The sequence below is a fragment of the Convolutriloba macropyga genome, chromosome 7, assembly GCF_964194025.1.
Source record: "Convolutriloba macropyga chromosome 7, txConMacr16.3, whole genome shotgun sequence".
Lineage (NCBI taxonomy): Eukaryota > Metazoa > Xenacoelomorpha > Acoela > Convolutidae > Convolutriloba > Convolutriloba macropyga.
This window is the reverse complement of record NC_134474.1, coordinates 19,990,303-20,012,909: the sequence shown is the minus strand read 5'-3', so window position 1 is coordinate 20,012,909 and position 22,607 is coordinate 19,990,303. Positions and strand designations below refer to the sequence as shown.

At 36.7% G+C, this 22,607-nt stretch overlaps 3 protein-coding genes across 3 annotated transcripts in view; 2 read left to right on the top strand and 1 right to left on the bottom strand.

Moving 5' to 3' along the window:
• The window catches only part of LOC142342683 (tubby-related protein 4-like), a 450,983-nt gene that overhangs the window by 110,732 nt on the left and 317,644 nt on the right, over window positions 1-22,607 (top strand). The gene's annotated exons all lie outside the window — the stretch shown is intronic.
• The window catches only part of LOC142342684 (apoptosis-resistant E3 ubiquitin protein ligase 1-like), a 330,839-nt gene that overhangs the window by 214,518 nt on the left and 93,714 nt on the right, over window positions 1-22,607 (bottom strand). The gene's annotated exons all lie outside the window — the stretch shown is intronic.
• On the top strand, window positions 1,766-19,474 carry LOC142342149 (uncharacterized). The gene is made up of 2 exons (XM_075393350.1): window positions 1,766-2,266; window positions 19,098-19,474. The coding sequence occupies exons 1-2, from the start codon at window positions 1,826-1,828 to the stop codon at window positions 19,308-19,310; spliced, it is 654 nt and encodes a 217-aa protein (XP_075249465.1). The 5' UTR covers window positions 1,766-1,825; the 3' UTR covers window positions 19,311-19,474.

Sequence of the window (22,607 nt, the reverse complement as noted above, 5' to 3'; positions counted from 1 at the left end):
TTGATTTGTGAATATTATAGTAGACTCGATCCAAAAAGAACAATAAAACAAATCAATTTATTGAATGGTTTCTTCTAATATCCTCCAGAAATGAAATTAAAACACGCCCGTTTAACATTTTTTGCACAAATCATGAGCACGGGTGTTTCAAGTAGAGCTTGATTTTTTGAAAAAATAATTTTACTGGTTTCGTACAATTGTTTTTGCAGAAACCGGGAAAAAATAACAATGAGATTCAAAGAGAAAGTTCTGTTAAACTTATCTCAGCTCATTTAAGGTAAGCTTACGCTAAAATTTTATTGAGTAAAATAATCTAAAAAAAATTTTTCTAGCTTCCCGGACCTAACGGCTAGCCAATATCAGTACTGGGCAATATTTAGATGTCCAAGACATGCACGTCTAAATGCGAGTCTTAGTCACGACGTGCACGTCTAAATGCAAGCCTTGGACAAGACTTGACAAGTCTAAAAAAACGTCACAAAAAACGTTCGCTCATAACCAAAGTTTTTCCACAACTCATAAATCACACTATGACTGACTGAGGCAAGCATTGGCTTCTGAACTAACTGGTCTCGGGGTACAGCTCTATGGTCCGAGCCTTGGCTGGATTGGCCTATGTGACCCTTCCAGTATTTCCCTTTTCAAGATTTTGCCCCTCGAGGTAATGTTCGACATTTGCGGAGTCTGAGAAATTAAATAATTTTGATTTTCGACTAAAATTTGGCTTAAAACGGATAAGAAACGGCTGAAAATGGATCAGAGACACCTGAAAACCCATTAAAATAGCCTAATCTGACACCCAAGGTGCTTCTGATAGTTTTGAATTGCTTTGAGATGTCAAAGCACCCCGGGAAAAAGGCTAACAATTAACCCCAAAAATCGTGGGACGTTACAAAATTTATCAAAGTTCAAAATTTTCACTCGAAATTTTTGGAAAATTTGGTTTTTACCTGGGAATCAACTTGCAAGTGTACTCCAAGTCTTGACAAAGACTTGTCAGACCTGTAAGACTTGCATTTAGACTTGACCAATACTGGAAAACGAAATAAGATTTGGATTTAGACTTGCTTAGTACTGATATTGACTTGGAGTTCGATCCGGGGTATTTCTGTCCAAAAAATTATAAATTTTAAGGTCTTAAGCATAATTGGGGCCTTCAAGCAACTAATTCAATTGAACGAGCAAAGATCTGATGTAATCACCTTATTTTGTTGCAATTAGAATATATGTGCAAGAAAAGCAAGTAATGTGATGGTCATTACATCAAAATACCTGTTACATTTGTAAGTCAATAATACACAAACATTGGAACAGAAATATTTAAAAATAAATATTCATCATCCCAGTTGGTCATTACATCAAAATACCTGTTACATTTGTAAGTCAATAATACACAAACATTGGAACAGAAACAATTAAAAATAAATATTCATCATCCCAAGAATCACTAGTGCCGACCAAGAAAAAAATTTGTTCACTTATGTGTTGATGGCATCTTATTTCCTGTATTGAAATATCGGCCCATCATATCAACTTGAGCCAATCTTAGAGTTTATCATAAACAAGAAGGAATTTTAACATCAAGAGAACAAGAATCTCACATTAAATTTGTAACAGATGTAAGAACGGAAGCCTTCAAGTGGTGGACAATAGAGTACAACTATGAACAACAATCGGGTCGTTTTTGATACAATAAAACCATGCAGACCGTTGTTCTTATTGTTCTACCACCTTACAAGTGTATTGCATAAATTTGGACCACCATTTCTCGGAATCGAGATCAAAGTTCAATTTTTTTCAAGAGTTAATTTGACATTGTCTAGTCATGAATGACGGTAGCAATAAAGTCCTTTTTGTTGGTATCGGAGCAAGTTTAATATTTGTATCTCTCTTTTTCGCATTTTGCGCTGAGGGCAATTATGGTAAATCGTTCCCATTTTCTGGGAAAATTAATTTGAACGGATCAGTTATCCCAACAAATGTGACAGTTAGCTATGGCATCTGGCGTGTATGTATCAACGTCTGCTTTAAAGATTACAAATCTGATGATCAAAAAATATGTTGGAATCTTGATGAAGACATAAACGGTGAAATAAAAGCAGCCAGGTGTTTCTATATTTTGGAGCATACCGTAGCAGTGACGACATTTGTGACGTATTTGGCTCTTCTTGGTGTCAAAAGGAGTAGACATCGGGTTCTATCTCTGATCGTTGTTGTGTTTACCGCTACCAACTTTGTTTTCCTGGCCATGGCAGATATAATGCAGGTAAGAGCCGTATACACTCCTTTTATTCACGTTTTTGATATGAGATAGCAGGTTTGTAAACTTCACAGAGTTTTGGTACTACTTTAGAAGTTCTTAGAAAAAATGATCTTTTTGTTTCACAAAATTTCAGGTATCTGTGTTCGGTAAAAGATCAAGAACAAAAGTTTTAGTAAATTAAGGGCGTCAGAAAACAATTTTAGCTAACAGGAGCCGTTATTTAATTGCCAATCGGAACCCTTCTGACTTAAGAACTATTAAACAGATTTGTCAAAATATGATTGTTTGGAAAAAATTCCGACAAGGAGATGTCAATGCGATTCAAGAAAAACTCAGTCTGGTGACTTAGGAAACAACAAGAGGCGCACGAAAATGATTTCTAAAGAAAATAAAAATTGTTTGCACAAATGATATTTTCTGTTGAATAGAACTTGAATAATAATGAAATTGGAATCATTAACGGCGAAGTTTCCATGCAAAAAACTTGTCTAATCATTGAATTTTTAGAAGAGCTTTACCACGCTTAGAATTTTGGTAAGTTCAAATGTTCTTCTCAGTTATCCTCCTAAACCTAATATATTTGCCAGAAAAACGACAAAAAAAAAGAAAATACTGGCCTTTTTGCGTATGATACGATGCTTGTCCGCAAAAACGAAACCTAGCATTAAAAAATTGCGAATATCACAAATGATACAAAAATTTTTTCATACAAAAAGTGGAGAAACTCACATTATTTATTCAAAATTTTCACTCAAATTTTTTTTTGAAAATTTGGTTTTGACTTAGGAATCAACTTGCAAGTGTACTCCAAGTCTTGACAAAGACTTGTCAGATATCTATATGACTTGCATTTAGACTTGACCAATACCGGGAAACGAAATAAGACTTAGATTTAGACTTGCCTACTACTGATATTGACTTGGAGTTCGGTCCGTGGACTTTCTGTCCAAAAAATTATAAATTTTAAGGTCTTCAGCATAAATGCGTCTTGCCAACAGTCAACTCAATTGAACAATCAAAGATTTGATGTAATCATCTGATTATGTTGCAATTGGAATGTATGTGCAAGGAAAGCACTGTTTTCTCAGCTCAGATGGTCATTATATCAAAATACCTCTTACATTTGTAGGTCAATTATACACAAACATTGGAACAGAAACATTTCAAAATAAATATAAATCATCCCAAGAATCACTTGAGACGACTACGAAAAAAATTTGTTCATTTATGTGTTGTTGTTGTGGCTCTCGCTGTCATTCACAGCTTGGGATGCGTTGTTTTGCTCTGCATTCATTTCTGGTTGCGTGCCTTTGCTTATATATGAAAGCCAATGATAGTCCAAACTTGCTTTGCACTTCCTTGCTTCTTTCAGATGTTCTTCAACGAAATTTGCTTGGTAGGGCACAAGCTTGTTTCGACGCTGCAGTTGCTTGGGTATTTCTTCCTCTAGGAGGTGGACAGTCTGTTGATAGAGGACCTTTAATTTGTTGGGTCGATCTGAATCTTCAATTATTTTGTAGCCAAGACTTCTTTTAGTGTTGACTTCTTCCACTAAGTCTCGGAATCTCGTGTCGTACCTGTGAGCTGTGGATTGAAGCTCCTCTCTGCTGGTTGTGCTCGAATTGCCTGGTTGCTGTTTGCTTTGCTTGTTCCGTTTTAAAGAGGTCAATTCTTCAACCTGTTTTGTGAATTGCACTCTTCTGTTCGCCTCACTAGCCTGTTGCTGTTGATTTGTTTGATTCTCTTTTGGGGTTGCCTTCGGCAATCTCTTCATCAGGTTGGACAGCAGTTTGCCTTCCACTGTCCGGGTCGGCGGACCAAATGTAACGGCTGCTTTCCTATCAAAGTCAAGGAAAACTTTACAACGCCCAGTTCGTTTCAGCGGTTTCAAATCTGTCCGGATATTGTGTTTTTGCAGTTAACTTTTGTGAACTGTATTATCCGCTATACTGTAGATTACCGTTGCATTACTTGTGGTTCAATAATTTCAAATAACTAATTGTTCAGCTTTGCTAAATAACAAACTTGTTTCAAACAATTAAATGTTGTTTAAGTTTTGGTTAATAACTCAAATTATGATTCGAAAATGCAAAACCCCTTATGTGCAGCTCTAGGTAACTGTCCTAGCGACTGCTTAGGGTAAACAATTTCTACCTCGCAATGTTTTAATGTTCTCGGCGACCTTTTCCCGATAATCTAAGTTAACAAAGGTAACCAAATTCGCACGTTAATCAAAGTTAACAAATGTAACGAAATTCGCACTTTGTGCTTTCCGTACAATCAATTGCTCAATAACGCAATTTGTGAACTACACCAGGCTTCGTTAAAGCCAGTAAGAGAAACTGACTTTATGCTTTGCACAAAGTTTCTCTTACTTAGGAACTCCGTTCCTCAGAAAGAACGTTTTGAGAATATCAAAGTTAATTCTCTTTTCACGAGTCAAAGTAAAGTTAAAACTGTACAATCACTAATATGATCTACAGAAACAAGACACGATAACAAGTAACTTACCGCTCAAGAAAGTGTGCTTCAATGCGCACTGTATGTGAGTTTAACAAGACAAAATTAACGAGTTTCAACTGATTTTTGGTAGTTTTCCAAGCTCCTTTTATGCTGCTAGTCACGTGGATTTACATGTCAAATTCAACTGTTGATTGGTTGTAGATAATAATGTCGACAGAATGTGAACACTTTTCCATAACGTCACTTTTTCAGTGTAAACTTGATGTCATGGGAAATTCGTTAACCATGTAGAAGTTTTGTCGAATATTCTGTATCAATAACAGGTTGATTCGCAATCCAATCGCAAAGAATCTGATGCAATACTGTTAAGTCGTAGTATTGTTTTGCTGGTTGTTGAGGTAGTTCGAGTTTTGAGTTTTAGTTTGACTTCATGAATGACGATTGTGTACTAATAATATTTGCTAAATGAACAAAATGACCAAATCCGTTTGGCTTAAATAGAATGTAGCATTAAATTTCGCTTGTCACGCTATTCTAGCATTAAGGCTTGAAATGGCCTTGGAGCGCTATTCAATTTAATTTCTGAGTTGTTAAGCTCAGCCGCAATATTGCCGGCCCTGTTTTCCATCGCGAAAACATCTTTTCCAGGTAGTACTGGGGCGAGCTTCACTGCTGGTCTCTTGTACACCCCGTCGTTCGTTCGAACTATCGCTGATCGAATCACACCGTCAGACCCATCGATGGTCTCCGCAACTCGACCTAGATTGTAATATCCACGCTTATCGCTGTCTTCGATCAACCAAACGAGGTCGCCTTCTTTAAGGGTTTCGTTCGCCGTAGATCGCCATTTTTGCCGATTATTCAGAGTTGGCAGATATTCTTTCAGAAATCTGTCCCATATGAGATTTTCTTAGGCTTGAGTTTGTCGAAAGAGCTTTCGATGATCGACAAATTCCTCCGCGCATGGTAGGTAGGGTAAGCAAACGTTCTTGTTGCCAAGCAAGAAGTGATTGGGGGTCAATGCTTCTAAGTCATTAGCAGCTGAACTGACTGGAGTCAAAGGTCTCGCGTTCAACGTCTGCTCAACAATACACATCGTTGTTGAAAGAACGTCCTCGGTGACTGATCTGTTCCCCAACACTGCATACATTGCTTTCTTGCAACTTCTCACCAACCGCTCCCATACTCCTCCAAAGTGAGGTGCTGCGGTTGGGTTGAACTTCCATCTGATTCCTCGTTGAATTAGATGTCCTTCGATCCCTTCTTTGTTCCATGCCGCAACGTACTCTGCAAACTCTCTTTCAGCTCCAACAAAGTTTGTTCCGTTGTCACTGATGATTGTACTTGGTTTGCCTCTTCGAGCAATAAATCTCATTATTGCATTGAGACAACTATTTGTGTCCAACTTGGGTACCACTTCTATATGCACCGCTCTCATAGTTAGACAAGTAAAGAGACAACACCATCGCTTTTCGTTTCTTCGCCCAATCTTCACAATGAAAGGGCCAAAGTAGTCAACTCCAACATTTGTAAAGGCTGTTGAAGCATCTAACCGCTCTTCGGGTAGATCTGCCATGACTGGTGCTATCGTTTGTGCTCTGCCTTTTCTGCAGGTAACGCACTTGTTCTTGATTGATCTTAAGGCGTTCCGCATGCCTAGGATCCAAATCTTCTGCTGAACAATGTTTCTTACATGCTCAGTGCCCTCGTGTTGATTGTCCTTGTGCTCGTTTCGCAAGAATAAATCAACCGCATGATGTTTCCAATGTAGCAAAATTGGATGCTTTGCATTAAAGTCCAGTTGACTTTTGCCTATTCTGCCTTTAGCTCGAATAAGTCCTTCTTCATCTAGGAAAGGTGAGAGTTGTAGGATTTTGCTGCCTTTTGGATTTTCCTTTTCAGTTTTCAGAGATTTCATCTCTTCACCAAACTGTTCTTGTTGTAGTAGTTTGAAGATCGTTGCTTTTGCTTTTTCTCTCTCTTCAATGCTAACTATGAGTGTTGCTGGTCTGTGTTTGTTCAATGCTCGCTGTACGTATGCCACTGTATATACTAGTCTGTTGAAGTTACTGAATCGTTCCCACTGGATAACAGCTTTCTTCTCTTCAGCCTGTATCATGAAGACTGACGAGGGTATATTCTCTTCATCTGAGGCAAATATGAGGTTCACTTGCTGTGGCCATTCGCTTTCTGGTTGTTTCAACCAGGCCGGCCCAGTGAGCCACTCACTTCTCTTGAGTTCCTCAATGTTGACTGCTCTGGTGTCAATGTCCGCTGGGTTGTTGATACCGCTCACATGTTTCCACTGTGAAACATCGGTTGTATCTAGTATCTCAGCCACTCAATTGGCCACAAACACTTGTTGTTTACGATGGGAACTGTGTATCCACTGCAATACCGTAGTTGAGTCTGACCAAAAACTGCAACTATTTATCCTCATTTCATGTTCCTTGACTATCTGTTCTTTCAACCTCACTGCCATGACTGCCGCTTGCAACTCCAATTGTGGTATTGAAAGATGCCTCATCGGTGCCACTCTGCATTTTCCAATGACAAATGCTAAGTCAGCTGAGTATTCTTTTGGTTGTGAACGTAGATAGGCCACTGCACACATCGTGTCTTCAGATGCGTCAGCAAACACATGAAGTTCGGTTTTATCCCTCTCTCTCTGTTGAAGTATCTTCTATCGATGCTGGTTTCAGCCACTATTGGAAGTTGTTCTTTCCATCTCAGGAATTCTTCTTCTTCGCTAGGCTCCACTTCGTTGTCCCAATGTTGTCCATTCTTAGTCCAGATGCCTTTCAGAAGTCGTCTCATATGAACACTGAACGGAGCAAACAATCCGATCGGGTCGAATACTGAAGATACCAATGACAGAATCTTCCTCTGGGTTATAGGTGCTTCAACTTCCTTGTTTGTACCTCTGCATACTTGAAGACTGTCATCAGTAACGGTCCATTGTAGTCCTAGCACTGAGGATCCCTCCTTATTGGGTTCCACTTCGACTTGCTTTGTGTTGCTGATTGACTTCAAGTCCTCTGGGATTGCTTCGGTAACTGCCTCGTTGTTGCTTATCCACTTCTTCAGTTCAAATCCATGTCGTGATAGAAGAGGTTGTAGTTGATTAAAGACTTCAATTGCTTCTTCAGGGGTTTCTACCGATTTGATGAAATCGTCCATGTAGAAGTGGTTTTGTATGGCCTTTGCTGCAATCGGATACTCTTTTTCGTTGTCCAGTCCCACTCGCTTGAGAGCATAGTTTGCACAAGTTAGAGAACTCTTAGCTCCAAAAACATGACGATGATATTCGTATATCTGAACAGGTTCGTTTGTTCTAGGACGCCATAAGAACCTCAAGCAACTTCTATCCTGTTCGGGAACTTGCACTTGTAGAAACATCGATTCGATGTCAGCTGTCATGGCTATTGGTCCTTCACGGAATCTGAATATTGTTCCAATCAACCCATGTAGCAGATCAGGTCCTGCTAGTAGCTTATCGTTAAGGCATACTTCTTTGTACTTTGAGGCAGCATTGCAAACACGTTTTACTTTGCCAGGCTTGTTCGGGTTTAGCACTGGATGGTGGGGCAAATACCATTCTTTCCCGAAGGTGCCTTTCACTTCGGACTCGTCCAATATCTTTACGAATCCTTTTTCTACATCTGTATCTATTGACTGTTGATACAAACTCTTCAAGTTTGGGTCCCTTTGGAATCTTCGCTCCAGTGAATAAAGCTGACCCAGGGCTGAGCTGTAGTTGTTCGGTAGGTTTGGCTCTGGTTCACTCCACAGCATTCCCACTTCGTATCGCTCGCCTGTGAACTTTGTCGTACTCTCTAGCATCCTTTGTGCCTGCAGTTCCCTTTTTGACTGACTGACGACGTTGATTTTGGAAGCATAGGTTTCTATGTCCCACCAGGTTTGGATATTCTCAGCCACTTTCACATCTTCAGTAAAGGCGAAATGACAAACATTTTGTCTTCTTTTGCCCGTCATGGGTCCACTGACTACCCATCCTAGCTCTGTTAGAACGGCGAAAGGTTCGCTTCGAGGGCCTATCTTATAGTCCAATGGGCGTTGTAGCTCATAAGCATCTTGACCAAGGATGACGCCAACTTCCATCAAGTTGAAGCTTTTGTTTGGTAAAACACTCAAGTGGTTGAAGCTTTGCTTCAGCTTGTTGTAGTTGTAGTTTGTGTTTCCCAAGGAGATTGATGGGTGTGCAAATGCTTCAATTGAATGCACCTTTGAATGTAGTCCCTTTATTTTGAGAGGAACCTTTTCTGTCTTCAGGTCCTTTGTTCCATGTATGCCAGCTATGTTGAGCATCACATCGGTGCCTTGGGCTCGTAACTTCTCTTGCACACTTTGATCGATGAATGAAACCGTTGATCCACTATCGAGGAAAGCATATGTGTTCAGCCGGTTGCCACCACTCTGTATTGAGACAGGAACTATCTGAAGGAAGCTAGTAACTTCGTTACTCTGGTTGATTGTTGCTGCGCTTACGTTGACTGCATGATTGCCTTCGTCCATTTGGTTTTCTGAGTGTATCAATCGGTTGTGCTTCTTGATGCATCCATTGATGCCGCACGCATTGACTTTACAATCTTTGATTGCATGTCCTTTGCCTAGACATCCGTAACATAAGCGTTGCTTTCTCACTGCTGCGTACCGATCATTCACACTCATATTCCTGAATAGTGGACAGTTCCATATTTTATGAGTGCCATCAGCTAGCGGACAGTTGTCACTTTGCGTTTGCTTCGTTTCTTTCACGTTGGAACTTGCACTGAAGGTCGACGTTTTCGAGAACCGTTTGTCTCTATTTGTGCTTCTTCGGTCTTCTTCTCTTCGCTCTCCCTTGAAAGCTGAAAACCCTTCGTGCACGAATGCTATCCTTGATAGCCATTTTTCAAACATAATCAGATCAGGCCAATCTTCATCTTTATCATCAACATAGAACCACCACTTCTCTTTGAGAACTTGGGGTAGATTATCTACTGCCATATACAATGTCGAGCTTGATTGCAGATCACCAATCTGCTTGTACTCTTTGAGCACATTCACAAAGTTCGAAACAATAACTGGGAAACTGATCAGACCTGTTGAGTCGTGTGGTTTCACCTGACTTGCTTTGCGAAGACTCTCCAGTTGTGCATCAATGATCACATGAGGCCTTCCAAATTTCCTCTCCAGAATGCTCCATGCAGCACCATAGAACTGTCCAGAATAGCCCATTCCAGAGATTGCTGACCTTGCCTTGCCTGTCAGCAGAGTCTTCAGATGGCTCATCTTCTCTGAGTCTGGTATTGGTCGTTGATCCACTGTAGCAATGAACATACTAGACCACTCCGGCCATTCGAGAGGGTTCCCGTCGAAGTTGTTCAACTTCAGCTTTGGTAGGCTACTACTACCTGAATAGCCAGTGTTGTATCGTAATAGACCAGCTCTGGGGGAAACGTCTCGGTCTTCAACACTTGAGAATCGGTCTCGTGAACTGCGATATCGTGAGAAGTGACTTTGCCTGTTTACTTCAGGGGTTACTTCGAAGCGAGCTGTTGATCGATCTGGTGTTAGAAGGTTGTCTATTCTGCTGGCCCAGTCAGAGACATCTCTCTTCTTGGGGGTCCAGTTGAAAGATGATTTGTCTCGAGCACCAGTTGATTGGGAACGAGCATCATCGTTTTCTAATGCCGTTCTCTTCACTTTGCGCTCCAGCTCACGCTCTTCCTCCAGCAGTTGATGCTTGGTTTCCAGTTCTTTCATTTGCATCTCCAGCTCTAGCCTCCTCCGCTCGAACCGTGCCTGTTCCAGTCGCATCTTGGTTTCGAACTCGATATCAAACTTCTTCATCCTTTCCTCGCGCCTTTGCTTTGCTGAAGATGTTTCCGAAGCATTCTCCGTCTCTTGGCCACTTGCTTTTGCTCCATTTTGCACTGTTTGAGCAACTGGGCTGTCCGTTGGGTAGTTGTTGTGGCTCTCGCTGTCATTCACAGCTTGGGATGCGTTTCTGGTTGCGTGCCTTTGCTTATATATGAAAGCCAATGATAGTCCAAACTTGCTTTGCACTTCCTTGCTTCTTTCAGATGTTCTTCAACGAAATTTGCTTGGTAGGGCACAAGCTTGTTTCGACGCTGCAGTTGCTTGGGTATTTCTTCCTCTAGGAGGTGGACAGTCTGTTGATAGAGGACCTTTAATTTGTTGGGTCGATCTGAATCTTCATTTATTTTGTAGCCAAGACTTCTTTTAGTGTTGACTTCTTCCACTAAGTCTCGGAATCTCGTGTCGTACCTGTGAGCTGTGGATTGAAGCTCCTCTCTGCTGGTTGTGCTCGAATTGCCTGGTTGCTGTTTGCTTTGCTTGTTCCGTTTTAAAGAGGTCAATTCTTCAACCTGTTTTGTGAATTGCACTCTTCTGTTCGCCTCACTAGCCTGTTGCTGTTGATTTGTTTGATTCTCTTTTGGGGTTGCCTTCGGCAATCTCTTCATCAGGTTGGACGGCAGTTTGCCTTCCACTGTCCGGGTCGGCGGACCAAATGTAACGGCTGCTTTCCTATCAAAGTCAAGGAAAACTTTACACCGCCCAGTTCGTTTCAGCGGTTTCAAATCTGTCCGGATATTGTGTTTTTGCAGTTAACTTTTGTGAACTGTATTATCCGCTATACTGTAGATTACCATTGCATTACTTGTGGTTCAATAATTTCAAATAACTAATTGTTCAGCTTTGCTAAATAACAAACTTGTTTCAAACAATTAAATGTTGTTTAAGTTTTGGTTAATAACTCAAATTATGATTCGAAAATGCAAAACCCCTTATGTGCAGCTCTAGGTAACTGTCCTAGCGACTGCTTAGGGTAAACAATTTCTACCTCGCAATGTTTTAATGTTCTCGGCGACCTTTTCCCGATAATCTAAGTTAACAAAGGTAACCAAATTCGCACGTTAATCAAAGTTAACAAATGTAACGAAATTCGCACTTTGTGCTTTCCGTACAATCAATTGCTCAATAACGCAATTTGTGAACTACACCAGGCTTCGTTAAAGCCAGTAAGAGAAACTGACTTTATGCTTTGCACAAAGTTTCTCTTACTTAGGAACTCCGTTCCTCAGAAAGAACGTTTTGAGAATATCAAAGTTAATTCTCTTTTCACGAGTCAAAGTAAAGTTAAAACTGTACAATCACTAATATGATCTACAGAAACAAGACACGATAACAAGTAACTTACCGCTCAAGAAAGTGTGCTTCAATGCGCACTGTATGTGAGTTTAACAAGACAAAATTAACGAGTTTCAACTGATTTTTGGTAGTTTTCCAAGCTCCTTTTATGCTGCTAGTCACGTGGATTTACATGTCAAATTCAACTGTTGATTGGTTGTAGATAATAATGTCGACAGAATGTGAACACTTTTCCATAACGTCACTTTTTCAGTGTAAACTTGATGTCATGGGAAATTCGTTAACCATGTAGAAGTTTTGTCGAATATTCTGTATCAATAACAGGTTGATTCGCAATCCAATCGCAAAGAATCTGATGCAATACTGTTAAGTCGTAGTATTGTTTTGCTGGTTGTTGAGGTAGTTCGAGTTTGAGTTATAGTTTGACTTCATGAATGACGATTGTGTACTAATAATATTTGCTAAATGAAAAAAATGACCAAATCCGTTTGGCTTAAATAGAATGTAGCATTAAATTTCGCTTGTCACGCTATTCTAGCTTTAAGGCTTGAAATGGCCTTGGAGCGCTATTGAATTTAATTTCTGAGTTGTTAAGCTCAGCCGCAATACTTAGAGTTGATCATAAACAAGAAGGAATTTTAACATCAAGAGAATCAAGAATCTCACATTAAATTTGTAACAGATGTAAGAACGGAAGCCTTTAAGTGGCGGACAATAGAGTACAACTATGAACTATCGTCTCAAAATTTGCTTTTTTTTCAAATACACGAGAAAACAATTCAACAAGAACCGGGTTTTGACAAATAGACAGAAAACAATTAATTTTCACAGAATATGACCCGTTACATACTCAAATTACCCAATATAAACCTTAATTTCCTTGATGCAATCAAGTATTTCTCAGTAAATCAACATTATGGCAATAAATTTTTTCGCAGCTCCTCTATCTGTGTCCATTTTCATCAAACAGAAAATACAAAGTAAAATTCAACGGATAACTTTTCCAATATATTGCTATATACTAGTAGCACAGGCTTTATGGATGTTAATCCACAGTTTTGCATCCCAAGTTTGTTAACAAATTCAGCATTTTGATTGTTCGTTTTTGTCACAGTTGTCGTCAAGAACATGTGTGATTTTTTGAACACTTCTCAAAATATTTTGCTTAAAAAAGAGTAAGATCGTTTTTGTTAACTCGAAGAAACTTTTATTTGAGACACGACTGATCATGTTGAACAATATTGATGTCCTTTCAATCATTGTCTTTTTCAGTCAAAAATTAGGCATTGAAAAACTCTCTGCTTTTTCCATGTCGCGTGTGTCTTTGTAATGTTTTCGTAAACTCTTGGGTAGAGATCTCGTAGTTCTTTTTGCGCATGAAAAAACAGAAAAAGTTCGCGCATTTCGAAAAAAAATTAGGATAAACTTTTAATTTTTGTTTGAAATTCTTTGTACTTTCTCCAAGGATCGAATAATAGTTTTTGTCGCCGATATTCTTTGGTTGCCATAAACAGCGACAGGAACAAAATATACATGGTAAACGTTCAGTTTCGTTGTAATCGGGGAAAACTACGAGATTTACTTTAAACTTGTCAAAAGTGACAGCAGAAATTCTAGAATGTCTCCGAGTAGATGATTAGAGGACGAACAACGCTATTGATTAGTGCTTTTGATATGCTAGGAACATGGAACTTGATGATACTGATACTTGTTATAGGTGTCTTTTAAATAGTATCCTTTGAGATTGCTAATGAGCCTGGACAGTGCCGGTGGTCCATTTATGGTTGCACACGCTTATTGTTTGTTCCGAAACAAGGTCAATACAAAAGAATTGCACGATATTGTCGAGACAATATTTATAAAAGATATCCCCCCCCCCCAAATGATAGAATTAACTGTATCCAAACGCGTTTTGCTCGCGGAGTTCCTGCTCGTTATGCTTCTGAAGAACAACCAGAAGGACTTCAAGATCGCCAGTTTATAAGATTTTGGCCGTAAACAACAAGCTGGACAAATGCTCAAGCAGTGGAATTTTTGTGGTCCCTCTGACGAGTTTTGATGCGATATTCTGAAGCGCAATCCAATGAACCTCAACAAACAAGCTTTGAGCGGACTGAAGTCGACTATGAGCTTTGTACGGAGACTGTTGCCAAGAAAACGCTACATAAATTCTTGAACAAAACAAGTGCACAGGACACAGTGGGTGTCAGTGCAGATTCTTCTCTCTGAAATATTAACCTAAAAACTGTTTGCACAGGGTTCAAGGTTAAAAAATTTTCTGTCCTTTCTTTTCTCCCTCTTGTGACTTGGCAAAAGGAGTCGCAAAAACTTGTGAGGGATCTTGAAGTGTTTTCATTCAGAACCAAATTTATCAATTGAACTTTCGAGAGCTGTGGGGTTTATTTATAAAGAAAGAAAGAAAGAAAGAAAGAATAAATTTCTCCAAAATTACAAATCACATCAAAATTTGTTCGCTAGAGCAATCATTTTAGCACAGTATGGAGAGGATGGACAACGGGATCATCCGATCCTCTTAACGTCCACCCTATCAATTCACCGATATTTAAGACAGTTATAAATTTTAAGGTTCTATGAATTTTCGACTTTTGAATTTTTCAAAGTTTTCAAATTTTTGAATTTTTCAAAGTTCTTCGTGATTCCTCCCTGGTAATCAATACCTTCAGCTTCTTCCTCATTCATAAAGTAGAATTTTCAGATGGCAAAAGCAAAAATTTCAATTAAAAAGGGTTTCTAATAATTGTTCGAACGAAAACGTTATTTTCAAGTTACATGTTGGTACTAAAATTGAAATTGAAGACTAGTTTTTTGTTTCAATTTGAAAAGATATGGACTAAAATATCACAAAAATTCGAATGAAGTGAAAAACTTTTCAAGGAATACTCGAACAATTGGTTAATCTTGCAGCGCCATAGTGCAATCCTTTTAACATCAAAAGAGAGTACTTTAATTTTAATGGTACTTTCAATTTCAGTACGAGAAAAGTGTTTTCAAAGTGAGGTGAGGATTTCATGTTAAATTTTTATTGTTGACTTCAAGCAAGTATAATTAATACTTATAGCACTTGCTTTTCGAAAAAATACTGGATTGTGCATTAAGAAGCACGTTTTTCGGTTATTGATCTTCCTTTTAAATCTCTGTAAAAATGTTCTGCATTCACAGATATAGTTGAGAAGATATTCGCGAAACACTATATAATCCGGTCAGATGGAAAAAAAATTAAAATGCAATTAGGTACAAAAATACATTCAGTATTACGCAAATTAGTCGATATCTGACTTCATTCAAGGCGAAAGTTGATCACTCAGTTTTTGTGTTATGGTTTCACTGTGTTCTGCATTTTCATGAGCTATTTCTCTTTTTGTCAAAAATTAGCAGTTTTGATGTTCTGACAAAAATCAAGACTATTAATGTCATGCGTGATTCAAGTTTAACTCAAAATCGGTTCTCTAGCGTTTAAAACTTTGTCAACTTTTTTTGTTCATGTCTTTCTATTCTGTCATATAGTACCTTGCTTTCTATCAGAAAAAGTGCAAAATCATATATTTATTGCGCAATCTATTTTTTTCTGAAAATGAAGGAAGAGTGGAAAAAATTTCAAATTGATAACAGTCTGTGATAAAAATTGTAGAAATTAGAAAACAAACAAAATATAGATAGAAAGCATCAAATGCTTTTAATAAATCTGCCTTCAGAATTTTTCTGCTTTAAATATCCCCCGCTTTTTTGCAAAAGGAAGCCTTCATGGGGATGTGCTCAACTATTTCCTCGCAAAAACAAATTTCCAATTTTCTAAACCAATTTTATTTAGATTACTATTGCTTTTTGCGAATCATATTCCAATCATAAATTTGGATTTAAAGCCACAGAAACAAAGATTTATCAATTTTTTTCCTGTAGAATTCTTTTATAGAATGTTACGCATCTTCGTGTAATGGAAAAACTACATGTTGGGTATATCTAATGATGAACGGAGGACCAAATGGTTAGTTTAGGTTTGGTAGGGGCTTTTGCAGGACTCAATAACTGAAATGTGACTAACAATGGAAAAAAATAATGAAAAAACATGGAAATCAGATAAAAAATAAACAATTAAAAAATTATTTCCCTAAAATCTTGCTCAAGACAGCCTCCTTCTGAAAACAATCTTATTAATCGGTCGAAAGCGGTTATACTCTATAGAGAAGAATGAAAATTATCATCTCCTAAAAATTTATTATTCGACCATTCTTGAGGGGGGAGGAACTATATACTCAAACGGGTTTTTTTGTTCAGTCAATTTTCGCCGATCGATATATTAATCGTAGAGAGTTGAGACTGGTATCATTAGAAAGCTCGTCCAGCGTAGAAAATGGAATTAAAAAGATTTTTTTAATTTTGGTTTTCTACAGGGAGTTATCGAGGTTTAAACTTCTGAGAAAATAGAGGGAATTCACGTTGTTTTTATTCACATTTTCCGGAATTTTTTCCTAAATTTTTGTCAATTTTGCAAAGATTTGTTAAAATTTTTAAGAATAATGTCATTGATTTTATTTTTAAAGACAAACAAGCATTATTGATTGTTTTGATTAAATTTTCTTGGTCAAAAATTCTGGCTAAATATTTCAAAGTTCAGCCTTTTTCATCAAAAACAGCACGAAATAAGCTACTTCAGTCCACTTTGATTAAGTTTGCCGGCAGTACACCCCAAAACAACACTAATACAATCTTTGTAGACTCAGAAGGGGGCTATTCTTACTTCAACTTCCGCTGAGAGTGCTCTGTAATTAAAACTTTGCCGTTTTTTGCTATCTTTTTTCGTTGATTATCAAAAATGCAGAATTCGTTTTTCAGTTTTCAACTAACAAACTTTCTATATCTACGACATTCGAAAAATCACTTGTTCCTGGCGAACAATAAGCATTAGCCGGGCTAGTTCTCGGCCAATCTTGGATTGTTACAATACAAAAAGAATTGGGATTGTAATCAGTCGGTATTTTTTGAAAAAAAAGACACTTTTTTTATTAATAAAGAACAGAACATATCAAATCAAAGCTCAGGAGTGATAGCTCCTATTGGCTTCCACAGAAGCTCCAAGTTAATTCATTTAGTTGTTTACTTGAAAGTTTATGGTCGTTTTGACTTTTAAAAATCATTGATTTTTAAATAAATAATGGCTTAATGAACTTTTCCTCTATTTTTTCTTAATTTGGTCAACTTGTAGCTTAGTGTCAACAAAGAAAGAAAGTTTCTTCCTTCTATTGATTAAGTAATTTAGTCTCAATTGCGGTTTTAAGCTTGAAGTTATTGTTTTCTGGCTTTCATACTACTAGATTTCAGATTTTTTTGTTTTTATATATTTGCCAGTTTTTCACGTTTTCTAGTTTTGTCACATTATCACAATAATGACAGTTCTCATATCACATTATTAGCGTTCAAAATTAAACGCAAATGACCATATCAAAATGATGAAAGACATAGATTATCGGTTTAACGGCCTTGACACGTCTTTCTTGAAGAAATTAATTGAATTTTTTAATTTTGTCTTTAACTGTCATTTTTACTTTGTCGTTTCGGTCGTATGAAATTTCCTGTATAGTGATTGGTTTAATTGGCTTTTCATGGGAGAACAAATGAGCCGGTATTCTGCGATTGATAGATAGCTGATGGCTTCCACGACTTTGAAAACAATCGTTTTCCAAAACTAAAAAGAAAACTTTTTAACTTCGCAATTTTGTTCTTTTTCTTTTTCTTTTTGTTACTTAATCTCGTTAATTACAGGTCGAATATGGCGTTATAGGTGTCAAAGGCAGGTGTCAAAAGGGATTGGTGTCCCAGAATCTATTTGTTTAAAGAATTCGTTATGACCTTACAGGTTTGACTATGACGGACACCGGTTTTTCACAAAAAAAAGTAAATTAATTTGATTTTTGTCACATTTGACGTTCTTGTTGTAGACACAAGACTTATTCTGGATAACTGCACGTCTCAAGGGCTTCCTTTGGATGAATAAACGACCCTATTTAAATATTTCAGTTTGTAATTAATGTCTTTCATGACTTTGGATGTCATTTTGTTTCGAAAAAGCGAAAGTATTACATACTTTTTTCCTTTTCTCTTTTTTGTCTATTTGTTACCTCGTCTCACTAATGAATGGCCATATAATACATTATCGGTATTTGAAAAGGGCGAAATCGAATATACTTCGAGGGCCAACATATGGCTTGACGGTTTTAACATCTTTTTCTGGCAAGTTTCAATTGAACTTTTGTTTGTAGTTTTTTTGTTGTTCTTTTTAGCCGCTTAAAAAATTGAATAAGGACAGGTCCTGATGCCTTTCTGTAGAAGCATTGGTAATCGTCAACCTTTGGTATTTTTTACTTGATTTCTAATGGTTTTCATCACTTTGAATTTATTTGTTTAAAACAAAATAAGCGAATTTTTTAACTTTACTGTTTTTATTCTTTTTTGTCTAATTGTTACCAAAACTTTTTCATGGACTGGTCCCATATGATTTCTGGGACTTGTTTCTGGGATTTGTCATTTTGTTTAGTTTTAGGTTTATCTTACGGTATGTTGAATTTATTAAATTTTGTTTTTTAAAACGGACATAAAGTTTTTGATGTAATTAATGTTTGTTGTTTGATTTTGCTGTTCGTATTGACTCGCTTTCTTAATATTGGCATTTCACAGCAATCTAATGCATCAATTTTTACTTCATTGAGTTAATTGTTTTGGAGGATATCTTATCTTTCATACACAATTTTTTTGAAAATTACTTGGGTTTTTTGGGATTCCCAAACTATAATTTTGGGTTTTTCTCTCTGTTCCTCATTTGGTAGCCATTTATGCTAAAATTGTGGATGAGTGGGGTCGGAACCTTATGTGCCATCGCACATTACCGAGCCTCCTTGTATCAAAAACTTTCACAAACGGTCGCTTTTTAACAGAAGTTGCTCGTTTTCGACCGTATTGTAAAAAGGCAGAACACGTCAACACAAAACATTCAAATCCATCTGACGCTCAAACGTGATACTCAAAACACTTTTTTCCAAACTGAGTCTGTTAACTAATAATAATAAAAATGAACTGTTCATTTTTCCAAATACGAATAGGGTTATCTGTAGTTGTTACAGAAGCATGCACATTGAAAATAAAACATAAAAAGATTCCCACTTTTAGATCTCTCTTTTAGAGTGCTGGTTGGAGCAGAGTGACCAAAAGTTCAGCTGAGGCAGATCTGAACGCGCTTCAGCACGAACACCCAGAGTGGAACTTCAAACGAAACCCAAACGAAAATCAGGATCCATACCCTGACTGGAGCCAAATTCTGCCATGGGTGGGAATTATTCCGGCAGTCATTTCAGTGCCAGTAGCTGCTCACCTCTCACGAATGAAATTGACGTAGAACAATAATTAATACGTTGCTACCCGGGCCGAGGTTGTAGAAATGACTGCAGTTAATTATTGTACGTCTGGCTGTGAATGTGTTGAATATTTTATTTTCACCGCATAAGCTGAGAAAAAATAATGGCAATTCTTAGAAAAATTCACTATGCTAAATACACGGAGTTTCTTATAAAAATTGCCGCTTTCATTGATAAAATTGGGGGGTGATTTGCGGAGAAAAGTAATTATTTTAGCAATAATTCATCCAGTAATTCATCAGTTTTTCAGTTTTGCATTATATCCTGCTAAAACGTCGACCCGGGTCGCACCGGTGCTGGCACCAAAAGTCTGACGATTAATTCACATTTGAAACCAGTTTTCATAAGCCATGAATTTTCTACCGCAAAAATTATGCATAATTTTACTCTGGTTAAGTTAAATTTAAGCAATCTCAACGGTAAAGAAACTATAGTTTCATTACAGTTGAGATTGCTCAAATTTAACTTAACAGGTGTAAAATTATGCATACTTTTTAATACTTTGAGAACTGCAATTGTAAATGAGAATTCTATATTTTTTTCATTTATTTGTTATTCTCATAGTAAATTCGGAGTATTCACATGCTGAAATTTTTTCTGAGAACTTTGATCTCAGGCTCATATTTTTTTCTGAGCAGTCATGGTACAGTATGATTTTGGCATTCATTTCAGAACAAATTCAGAATAATTAAGTTGTTCTGATTTTTTACCCTGATCAATCCAATTTTTGACATGATCATTATACTTGGCAGATTAAAACACAGAATAAAAGCTACTATGATTCAGCGCAGAAAATAAATGTGACCTCAGTCTTGGAAAGCATTAAAATTACAAAAATTCACCAAGTTCAATTATGAATTTTTACCGTTTCTGTTTTTACCTCTTAGCTTACTTACATTGTTTTGCATTATTAAGCGGTGAAACCTAGGAGCTGGAGGTAATTCACTCAATTGTTTTTCATCTTCCAATTGCGCTCATCAAATGTTTTCTATCGTTATGTCATACATAGATTGAGGATATTCAACCACCAGAATGAGTACCATTGAAAAATCCTAACAAACAAACAAGATCATATAAGGTCCTTAGTAATCAAGTGGCTTTTAGTTAAATCTTGGAAAACGTTCTAAGTTGATAAATGAAATCTTAATTAACAGAAAAATATTATAAGAAAAAAAGTAAGAGCATGAAAATTTTTCAAATACTTTTTTCTTGACTCTGAGGCAAACAAATACTTTATATCTTAGTAGTCAGAAAAAGTTAATTACTGAAGTTTTTTGCACATAATATCAGAATAGTCTCTATAACGTAGTCAGTTATTTCAAAACAGTATTTTTGTCATGTAAACAGTCATATGCTCTGATGCTGCGGATGAAAAAGAAAACGATCGCTTTTTTTGTGTTCTAAGATTTATCAATGCGAAGCACACGATTATGTAACCTCACCTTTGTTTTTCCATTTTATTTGACAATTAATTGTGTAGCAATGTCTCCAAACAATCAAAAACTGAGTGGAAAAGCAAATATTCACACGATCTACACGTCATAGCAAATTTGGTCAATTTTTATCAATTGGAGAAGATTGGTTTTACAGAGCGCTAGTTACCGTTCCATTGGTGATGCAACAACGGGCCATCTCTTAAAAAAACACTTGAGCAGAAATATGGATGGATGGGTCATAGCAGCCATATATGATCATTATGTGGTTCTTACTATTCATATAATATTTTATATAGACCGCAGAAAACATTACAAGATGCAGCTATAAAAAAAATGTCTTTCAAGGAATGTTATGAGAACGATAAGAATGTTCATTACAGGTGGTTATAGATGGCATACAATGCCATGTGCATATAACAAAAAGTCATAAAAGGAACAAATTTCCCGTTTTGTTAATTAGTCTGAACACAAAACTAGTGGTTTCAAATTTTTTTCTCTATATATACATATATATATATATATATATATATATATATATATATATATATATATATATAGAAGTAAGGAATATCACTTTGCAGTTCTTAGGCGAATTGTTCTAAAAAATAATTTAGCAACATGGACTGGAATAAAACTTGGCAAGTACCTCGAAAAACCTATAAGAAAACCTGAGTAGAGGGATAAAACACGTGGCAAAGAAATCTCGGGAAGAAAAAAAACTGAAAATTTCCCGTTTTGTTAGTCTGAACACAAAACTAGTCGTTTCGAATTTTTTTCTTTATGTATTTATACATATATATATATATATATATATATATATATATATATATATTTGTATTGCAAGCAGGCTTCAATTTCATATTTTACTGTCAATTTTTCAATATTTTTCGCACCGGAGAGTGTAGTAAGGAATATCACTTTGCAGTTCTTAGGCGAATTGTTTTATAAAAGAATTTAGCAACTTAGACCGGAATAAAACTTGGTAAGTACCTCGAAAAACCTATAAGAAAACCCGAGTAGAGGGATAAAACACGTTACAAAGAAATCTCGGGACTGGATAACCGACTTTTTCCACACATTTTGATCAGTTTCCGTAATTTTTCTTTTCATTACAATCGTTTTTAAAATTAAAAACTTGCAATTGCGCAACTTACCGAAAACTTAAAAGCGTCTGAAGAAATTAACATGTGACAAGATCAAAATCTATATAGTTTTTTGCGATTTTTTTGCATCTGTAAAATTTTTAGTTAACTTAAAAAATTGTTTTTCTTTTTAAATTACTGGGAGGCTGGCAAATCTGAGGAGCGATTAACTTCACTTCAATTCTTTTAAATCACAGTTGTTGTTTTTTGTGACAATACAGATGTACATTGTCCGTTAGCAATAAATGTATAGAAAAAAAGTTTGTGGGCTGATGATTAATAATTTTTAAAAAAAGATGTTAATGGAAGACTGAAGAGACAGCATAATTCTCTGAACTAGCATTATCACCGTCATTCATTGATTATTTAACTTCTGAATCAGAAATTCAACTTTATAGTCAATTTCGAGTATCGACTTGCATACAAACTTGATACATCTTGACAGAAAGAAGACAAAAAACCTTTCCAAGAACTTGACGTACTTTATCGCACGAAAACATCAGGATATGTGCAAAATTGCAATTTCTGACCAATGTCATAAAAAAATCTTCAAAGAGAGTCAAGTAAAATCAACAGTGAAAATTATCAACAGTAGAACTAATGTTTAGCCGTTCAAAAATTCAGCAGAAAATGGCGATATTAAGCAAGAACTATAACGAGCAATCAATAAAAAAAGAAAAAAGACTGTTATGATGACAGA